Source organism: Pogoniulus pusillus, chromosome 27, assembly GCF_015220805.1.
Source record: "Pogoniulus pusillus isolate bPogPus1 chromosome 27, bPogPus1.pri, whole genome shotgun sequence".
Lineage (NCBI taxonomy): Eukaryota > Metazoa > Chordata > Aves > Piciformes > Lybiidae > Pogoniulus > Pogoniulus pusillus.
In genome coordinates, this window is record NC_087290.1 from 2,309,772 (window position 1) to 2,318,938 (window position 9,167).

General features: G+C 60.0%; 2 protein-coding genes across 2 annotated transcripts in view; both read left to right on the forward strand.

Moving 5' to 3' along the window:
- MMP28 (matrix metallopeptidase 28) overlaps positions 1–3,028 on the forward strand; it is a 38,621-nt gene extending 35,593 nt beyond the window's left edge. The window contains exon 8 of the mRNA XM_064166756.1: positions 366–3,028. Within this exon, the coding sequence (XP_064022826.1) occupies positions 366–760 (395 nt within the window). The 3' untranslated portion in view covers positions 761–3,028. The remainder of the gene's footprint in view (positions 1–365) is intronic.
- A 4,350-nt stretch (positions 3,029–7,378) lies between these two features.
- Positions 7,379–9,167, forward strand: part of LOC135187748 (GAS2-like protein 2A) — a 4,905-nt gene continuing 3,116 nt past the window's right edge. The window contains exons 1-3 of the mRNA XM_064166757.1: positions 7,379–7,480; positions 7,562–7,924; positions 8,564–8,846. Of these exons, the coding sequence (XP_064022827.1) occupies positions 7,567–7,924; positions 8,564–8,846 (641 nt within the window). The 5' untranslated portion in view covers positions 7,379–7,480; positions 7,562–7,566. The remainder of the gene's footprint in view (positions 7,481–7,561; positions 7,925–8,563; positions 8,847–9,167) is intronic.

Genomic DNA, 9,167 nt, shown 5'->3' on the forward strand with positions numbered 1-9,167 from the left:
CTGTCACCAGTGGTGTTCCCCAGGGCTTAGTGCTGGGTCCAATGTCTTTATCAATGATCTGGGTGGGGAGATTGAGGCACCCTCAGTAAGTTTGCAGATGACACCAAGGTGGAAAAGGACCTGGGGGTGGGGGGAGGTGCTGGTTGACAGCAGCTGAAGAGGAGCCAGGCTGTGCCCAGGTGGCCAAGAAGGGCACCAGCAGCCCGGCCTGGGTCAGCAGTGCCATGGCCAGCAGGAGCAGGGCAGGGATTGTGCCCCAGCCGCAGGGTTGGCTCCATGGCTGACTGCTCCCATGTCTTCTGGAGCCGGTCCTGGAGCGGGCCCTGGCAGGACGCTGAGCAAGCCCTGTGCCCCGCGCCCCGCAGGTGGCCGCTGCTGGTGCTACCGAGGCTCCGCGCTGCAGGCAGGCTTCCCGCGGCAGTGCAGCGCCCGCGGGCTCCCGCGGCACCCCGACACCGCCCTCCACTTCCACCACCTGCGCCGCTTGGTCCTCTTCAAGGGCTCCAAGTACTTCGTGGCGAGCGAGGAGACCCTCAGCCTGGAGCCCTACTACCCCCGCAGCCTGCGGGACTGGCGGGGCGTGCCCCCTGGCACCGTGGGCGCCCTCACCCACCGCGACGGCTTCGTCTACTTCTTCCGGGACGAGCAGTACTGGCAGTTTGACCAGGCAAAGCTGCGGGTGCTGGCCGCTGGCAAATGGGCTGCCCAGCTGCCCTGGATGGGCTGCCAGGATGCCAACGCTGGGCAGGTCCTCTTCTGAACGGAGCGTGCTGGGAGGGCGGGGGCTGAACCCCACCTCGCCGCCCAGACTCCTGCACAGGCTCTGGATCCTGCCTGGGTGGTGGTCAGCAGGGACCTGAATGTTGGAGCTGTGGTTGGTGGAGCAATGCCCTGGTACAGCAGGGGTGCGGTGGGACACGGCAGCTGCCGGCCCAGCTGCCTCCTGCTCGGGCAGGCAAAGAGCACAAAGGCTGCTGTAAGCCATGAGGAGGACACGCTCCCCTCCCTGCTCTTTAACCTCAGGAGATGGCCACACAGCTTCTTCCAGCCTGGGACTGAGCTTTGTGAGGGCTTCAGCTGCTGAGCTCCTGCCACCAGGCAGAGAAGTGCCTTGGTTTGTGCCTTGGGTGGTTTTGAATCATGGAAGAGAATCATGCAATTGTTGTGGCTGGAAGAGACTTTCAAGGTCATTGAAGCCAGCACTGCCAGGGCACCACTCAACCATGGCCCTCAGCACCACATCTGCACGGCTTTGAAACCCCCTCCAGGGATGGGGACCCCACCACTGCCCTGGGCAGCCTGAGCCGGGCTGTGACAGCCCTCAAGAGGAAGAAATAGTTCCTCGTGGCCAAGCTAAATCTCCCCTGGGGCAACCTGAAGCTATTTCCTCCTGTCCTGTCACTTGTTCCTTGGGAGCAGAGCCCAACCCCTGCTTGGCTCCAGCCTCCTCTCAGGGAGCTGTAGAGAGCAATGAGGTCTGCCCTCAGCCTTCTTTTCTTCAGGCTGAACAACCCCAGGTCCCTCAGGTTCTCCTCCCTAGCCCTGTTCTGCAGACCTTTCATCACCCAGCACCTTCTTTGCCTCTCTCTGGATACACTTCAGCCCCTCGATGTCCTCCTTGGAGTGAGAAGTGCAAAGCTGAACCCAGGATTTGAGATGTGGCCTCACCAGTGCTGAGTTCAGGAGGACAATCACTTCCCTACTCCTGCTGATCCAGACCAGGCTTCTGATGGCCTTCTTGGCCACCTGGGCACAGGACTGAGAATGTTTCCTGGTTAAAACAAAAAGATAAGAGACATTTGGACAAAACCACAGGTCCCTGCTGAGCTTTGCCCCCACTGTGTGTACAGAGCTCCTGCTCCTGCCTCCTCCCCTGTCCCATGCAGAGGTGGTTGACACAGGGGGGACTCCGTCCCCTGCAGGTGCTTTGTTGGGCTTCATTCTCATCCCAGCTCTCTGGTGAGGCCCCAGCTGGAGACACCAACCCCATGGGATCTAGGGGGGGAAGCAGAAGGGTTTGGTGCTGGAGCCCTTTTGGGGTGAAGGGCTTGGGCAGGCAGAGCTGTGGGGTTACGCTGGGCAGCTGGAGGGCAGCAGGAGCACTGCAGCTTGGCTTGCTGCTGGCTTTGGGAAGGCTGGGGAGGGCTGCTTCGGGGGCTCATAAGGGTCCTGCTCACCTGCCCACCTTTCCTGGGTGCAGAGCAAGTGTCTGTCCTCTGCTCTGGCTCTGCAAGAGAAGAGATCAACACATTTTGGTGTCCTGTGCCACATTTTGGTGTCCCGTGTCACATTTTGGAGTCCTGTGCCACATTTTGGAGTCCTGTGCCACATTTTTGGAGTCCTGTGCCCCATTTTGGTGTCCTGTGCCACATTTTGGTGTCCTGTGCCACATTTTGGAGTCGGATGAACAGGTTTGACAGAGCAGTGGGGGAGGTGGGGAAGAGGAGAGGGTGACAGGAGAGGCAGACGTGTCCATGCATGCAGGCTCCCCAGGACAGCTCTGCTGCATGCTCCTCATTCCATTCCCCCGGGCAGGCTCCCTACCTGGAAACGCTGCTGCCTGCTCTGCACCCAGCCCCCACCAGGCTCTGCCAGCAGCGGCAGCTCCCTGAGGTTGCTGCTGCCCAGGACAGGGCTCAGCCTTCTCAAAACGCCTCCACTGGAGAGCTGTAAGGGGGGAGCTGGGGGGGCTACTGCTTTGCTGCTGGCTCCCTCAGCACCCGGAACCCCGCAGCGGGCACTGGCAGCTTTGGCACTGGGCTGTGGCTGGTTCCTGCCACGCTGGAGGGCTGTGCCAGGAGCCACCAGGAGCAGCTGTGTGCGTTGGCCACGAGGTCTGGGAGTCAGCCCTTGCTGCAGCAGCTCAGGCTTGGGGACTCCTGCTGCTCACGGCTCGGAATCTCAGGGGACTTGCACTGTTACCAAAGAGACCAGGCCACCCCCTCTGTGCTTGGAAGTGAGGGGCAAGATGGTGACAAGTCCTGAGGGCTTGGATACCCGAGGGCAAATAAAAGGAGCCTCTGGAGAAGGTGTGATGAGGGTTTTCTTTCCTTGGTTTTATTTTCAAGTCCATCTCCTGTGTCCTGAGAGGGTTGGCTGGGGGCACTTAGTGCCATGGTCTGGTTGGTTGGGCAGGGCTGGGTGCTAGGTTGGGCTGGATGAGCTTGGAGCTCTCTTCCAGCCTGCTTGATTCTATGATTCTCTGACTCTAAGGATGTAAGGTGGGAGAGGGTTATTTGGGGCTGGAGGGGATGTTGCTGAACTTGGCCAGGATCAAATCATAGAATCTCAGAGTGGATTAAGTTGGAGGCCACCCCAAAGATCATCCAGTTCCAACTCTCTACTATGGGCACCTCCCACTAGATCAAGATGCTCAAAGCCTCATCCAACCTGCACTTGAATACCTCCAGGGATAAGACATCCACAGCCTCTCTGGGCAACCTGTGCCAGTGTCTCATCACCCCTGTAGTGAGGAGGACTTCTTTCTAATGTCTCAGTCTCAGTCTCCCCTGCTCTGGTTCCAGGCCATGGTCCCTGTGTGGGAATGGATCCCACTGAAAGCTCACTGACAGGGATGAAACTATGGGAAGTCTCTTCCCTGCTGCATCCCAAATTACTGAGGATTCCCCCACACCTTGGGATACATCAAGACCTTTTTCAACTCCAGGGTGGATCTATGCTGATGGAGTCCTCCAGGCATCCACTTTCTATCCCAGCCCATCATGATGTGTGTGGAGATGAGTCCTTGCCTCCTGTGGGACAGGGAGCAGCCAAAGCCTTCCCTGCTGCTCCTGTTTGCTTTACTTCATGTCCCAACAGGCTGGGACATCCTGCCCATGCTGCCTGCAAACGGTCCCAGTGCTGGTGGAGATTGGTCCTGGCTCTGTGCATGCTCAGGTCCCTGCCCAGGGCTGCATCTCTCCAGCCCCCCAGGCTGCTGCTGGCTGTGGGACCTGCAGCGTGCTGCAGGGATGGATGGGGCTGGGTGGGGGGAGATTGATGGAGAAGGCTGGCACTGGGCAAGGCCTTTCTGCCCTGGGGTTTGAGCAGGCTTGGAAGAGCAGCAGGGATTCTCCATGTACTGCTCTTTGGAGCCAGGAGGGTTTATGGCCTGCAGAGAAGCAGCAGCTTGTTGTCCCCATTCATGTTCCCTTAGGAGAGACCCAGGCACCCCTTCTGCTGTGGGACTGGTTGCTGGGGATGGCACAGCTCTGAAGCATCTCCCGTTTTGGGGTTGTCCTTTCACCCCCTTGCTTGCCACCCTGTTTTCTGGGGCTGTGTGCTGTGGGATGCCTTGGCATCCTGCGTGAGGGTGCCAGGGCTGGGGCTGAGCACGGCATGGTGGGCAGAGATGGGCACGGCCGGGGGAGGTGGACTCATAGCCTGAGCCACGCAGTCAGCCCTGCATGGATGCTCTGACTAGAGATCCTGCTTCACAAGAGTCCTTTTCTCCTGCCGGGGGCAGACGCCTCTGGCCAGCCTGCCAGGCACTCCCCAGCCCCAGGGAGCTGCTGCGGCTCTTGCACTGCCTCCCCCAGAGTGACTCATCTGGGCCACAATCAGCCACGAGCATCAGCAGCTGGCTCCAGGGAGAGGGCAGGGGCTCCAGGGAGAGGATAAGGGCTCCAGGGAGAGGATAAGGGCTCCAGGGAGAGGACAGGGGCTCCAGGGAGAGGACAGGGGCTCCATGGAGAGGGCAGAGGCTCCATGGAGAGGGCAGAGGCTCCAGGGAGAAGGCAGAGGCTCCAGGGAGAGGGCAGGGGCTCCATGAAGAGGACAGAGGCTTCAGAGTGAGGACAGGGGCTCCAGGGAGAGGACAGGGGCTCCAGGGAGAGGACAGGGGCTCCATGGAGAGGACAATGGCTCCAGGGAGAGGACAGGGGCTCCAGGGAGAGGACAGGGGCTCCAGGGAGAGGACAATGGCTCCAGGGAGAGGACAATGGCTCCAGGGAGAGGGCAGGGCCTCCATGGAGAGGACAGGGGCTGCATGGAGAGGACAGGGGCTGCATGGAGAGGACAGGGGCTGCATGGAGAGGACAAAGTCACACCATGCCTGGGATTCAGCTCCCAGAGTCACACCATGCCTAGGGATCAGCTCTCCAGAGTCACACCATGCCTGGAGCCCAGCTCCCAGAGTCACACCATGCCTGGAGCCCAGCTCCCAGAGTCACAGCTGCCTGGAGCCCAGTTTCTGGAGTCACACCACCCCTGGAGGACCTTTGGCTTTTGCTGAAGGCTTCATTGCCATGAGCAATTCGAGGAGAAGTTTGCAAGGGAGTCCTAGGAAGACCAACCCCAAAGGTGGGGGTGCAAAAGCCTCCTCCATTTCCACTTTCCTTGTTCCTCGGGAGAGTCTGGGGCAGGGCTGGTGGATGTGCAGGTGGAGCTGCTGCCTGTCCTCAGAGCTTGGCTGGAGGACACTTCAGAAGCTCAGGGATGGGTGGTTCAAGCCTTTGAGCAATGGTAGCTCCCAGGGAGCAGGCTCCTTGTGGGAAGATGCTCTGGCTCCCAGGCTTTGGAGGTGACAAGACCCATTTGTTCCCCAGAGAGGGACCAAGGGATGAGCCTGCCTTTAGGTGTAGGGATTTACACCCAAAGGTGAGGCTTTACACCAAGCATCCCAGGTCAGGCTGTTTGGGACTCTGAGCGACCTGCTCTAGTTGCAGCTGTCCCTGCTGACTTCGGGGGGTGGGGTGAGGGGAGGGTTTGGGAGGGGAGGGGGGGGGTTGTAGATTGGATGAGCTTTAAAAGTTTCCTCCAACCCAACCCAATCTGAGATTCCACAGTTCTAGGGGACGTTTGCACCAGGAGGTGAGACAAAATGACGGCGCTGAGTGAAGATGCTGGTGAGCAGCACAAGATTGTTCCCTTGGGAGTGCTGCTCCGCGGGTTGTGGGTGGGAGGAGCTGGTGGAGGAGGAGTTGGTGGGCAAAGCATGAGGGGCCGGAGCTGCTCAGCTCGCAGACCGCCTCCTGGAGCCGTGTCTGGGTGTGAATTGCAGAGCAAGTGACAGCAATGCTGTGTCTGTTGCTACCTTCTATGTCTTGAAGCCCTTCAGCCTCTCCACGGAATCACAGAACCTTAGAGGTTGGAAGGGACCTCCAAAGATCATCCAGTCCAACCCCTCTGGCAGAGCAGCATCACCCAGGGTAGCTCACCCAGGGCTGCATCCAGGAGGGTTTGAAAGGCTCCAGAGAAGGAGACTCCACAACCTCTCTGGGCAGCCTGCTCCAGGGCTCTGTCACCCTCACTCTAAAGAAGTTTCTCCTCATGCTGAGGTGAAGCCTGCTCTGTTTCCTTCCTCCTCCTCCTCCTCCTCCTCCTCCTCCTCCTCCTCCTCCTCCTCCTCCTCCTCCTCCTCCTCCTCCTCCTCCTCCTCCTCCTCCTCCTCCTCCTCCTCCTGTTTGCTGGGACATTTTTTGGCTGCACAGAAACCCTCAAGGACAGCTGAGCTGTGGACTTTGACAGTTTCACCACCAGCAGGAGCAGCTCTCTTGGAGGTATCTGCCCAGACCCCCCTGGAAACCCTCACCTTGATATGAGACTTTTTAGCCCCTTGTGCTGCTGTGCTCAGGGGGAGGGCAGGAGGGGTGTTGAATAACTGCTCTGAGCATCATAGAATCATAGAATCATAGAATCAGCCAGGTTGGAAGAGACCTCCAAGCTCATCCAGTCCAACCTAGCACCCAGCCCTATCCAATCAACCAGACCATGGCACTAAGTGCCTCATCCAGGCTTTGCTTGAAGACCCCCAGGGACGGTGCCTCCACCACCTCCCTGGGCAGCCCATTCCAATGGGAAATCACTCTCTCTGTGAAGAACTTCTTCATCATCCCCTTCCTCTCACCATCTCTCTGGACACCCCAGCCAGGGAGGAGGAGGCTGTGCTGGTGCTCGGTGGGGGGGGGGGGGGGGGGGGGGGGGGGGGGGGGGGGGGGGGGGGACGACGGACTTCTCCTTGTGTCCTGTTTGGGCTTGCAGAGCCTGCGAGGGCATCTCAGTGTAAAACAGGTGTGGAAAGGCTGCCTCAGGGCTGCCACTCAGGGCTCCGGAGCCCTGGAGGTGCATCTTGTAGGGCCCTCCCAGGTCACCAGGCACCACCCTGCCTGTGGAGGAGGTAGGTGTAGGGGCAGTGAGGAGGGGACAAGTCCCCCCTCTCTTGGGGCTCTGAGCAATTTAGGATACTGATGAGCTGCTCTAGAACCCCTCTCTTGCCCCAGAGCTGGGGGCTCACGGGGACTCCCCCAGAGCTGAGGAGGAAGGAGCAGGGTTGCAGGTGCTGAAGGGTTAATGGGCAGTGCTGGCAGCCCGTCCCTTGTCACCAAGGAGAAGGGAACAGTGCCGGGAAGGAAACAAAACACCAAGCGCCCAGGAGGGCGACCTCCTTCCCGCGCCTGAGTTGCAGCCCCTGGATCCCAGAGGGGCTCTCTGCATCGCGACCCTGTCCCCGTCCCGGGTGGCAGCGAGCGAGTGGCTCCGGGTGAGTGTGGCTGCTGGGGAGGTGGGCTGGGGACAGCAGCTCCCCGTGTCCCATCTCATCTGTGTCCCCATCACCTCCCAGTCAACATGTGGGGCACGCCGGGCACGGCGGCGCGCAGCATCCGTCCCTACCGGTCTAGCCAGCAGTACCTCTACGCCATGAAGGAGGACTTGGCTGAGTGGCTGAAGGAGATGTACGACCTGGACATCGAGGTGGGCACCTTCATGGAGGTGCTGGAGACAGGGGCCGTGCTCTGCTCCCACGCCAACAACGTCACCCACGTGGCCGGGGAGTTTGCCCGTGCCTGCCCAGATGTGGCTTGCCACCTCCCCCTGCCCACCGCCGGCGTCACCTGCAACCTCACGGCACAGCCAGGCACCTTCCAGGCCAGGGACAACATCTCCAACTTCATCCAGTGGTGCAGGAAGGAGATGGACATTCAAGGTAGGATGCTGAGTGCCAGCCACCCTGTGACCCTGTGGGCAGTTCCCCTCCCCAGCTGCTCCTGGCATCAGCTTGGGAGCATCCCCTGAAGCTTGTGCCACCCCAGCACTGGGCAGCTCCATGCACACAAGAGTTCCTCGAGATGGGATTTCTTGCACAAGCTCCTTCAGGCTCTACAGCAGCTCCACAGGGTGTGGGCATGTGGTGGGCATGCCCACAGCCTGGGTGCAATAGGGGCTGGGGGATGGATGTGGACAGGGGGCTTGCTGCAGGCTGACCCTGCATGGCATAATCTCAGCTGACAGGACATCAGGAGTGGTCCTGGCTCCAAGCAGAGTCTGTCACCCTGTGCCCACCACCAGTGGGTGTCTGGGAAGGCCATGGGCAGGGAGTAGCACATCCTCAGCACATCAGCCAGCAGGGTTGCGTCTTTGGGATGCTGTCAGACAGCTGTGGTTGGTGCCTTTGCCTGTAGATGTCCAAGAGGCCTTCCCTCTTTCCTCTGTTAAGCGATCCCAGCTCATGCTGGACCTAACCACATTCCCAGAGGATGGCTCCAGGGAGTAACACCCCTTTGGGCGGGTTTTGCCTCCCCTTACCCTGCCTGCCCTGGCTCAGCCCAGCCCTGTCCTGCCCCAGATGTTCTGATGTTCGAGACAGAGGACCTGGTACTGAGGAAGAACGAGAAGAACTTTGTGCTGTGCCTGCTGGAGCTGGCTCGCCGCGCTGCCCGCTTCGGCATGCGTGCCCCAACCCTTGTGCAGATGGAGGAGGAGATCGAGGAGGAGATGCGCCAGGAGCTGGAGCCGCCCCCCACAGGCAGCTCCCTGCCCCGGCCCGCCAGGGAACCTCGGCACCTCCACAACCTTGACCAGATGGTACAGAGGGGCACGGATCGGGGTGGCAATGGAGGCGGTAATGGGTATGAAGATGGGGATGGGGATGGGGAGGCAGACAGGGATAGGGACAGGAACAGGAGTGGGGATGGGGATAGGGATAAGGGTAGGGGTAGGGGTAGGGGTAGGGCTGTGGATGGAAATAGATATGGGGATGGGGATAGTGATGGAAATGAGGGTAGAGATGGGGATGGAAGTGGAGATGAGGATGGGGATATAGATGGAGAGAGAGGGACAGGGATAGGGATGGGGTAGGGATGTGGATGGGGATGGGGATGTGGATGGAAATAGATATGGGGATGGGGATAGTGATGGAAATGAAGGTAGAGATGGGGATGGAAGTGGAG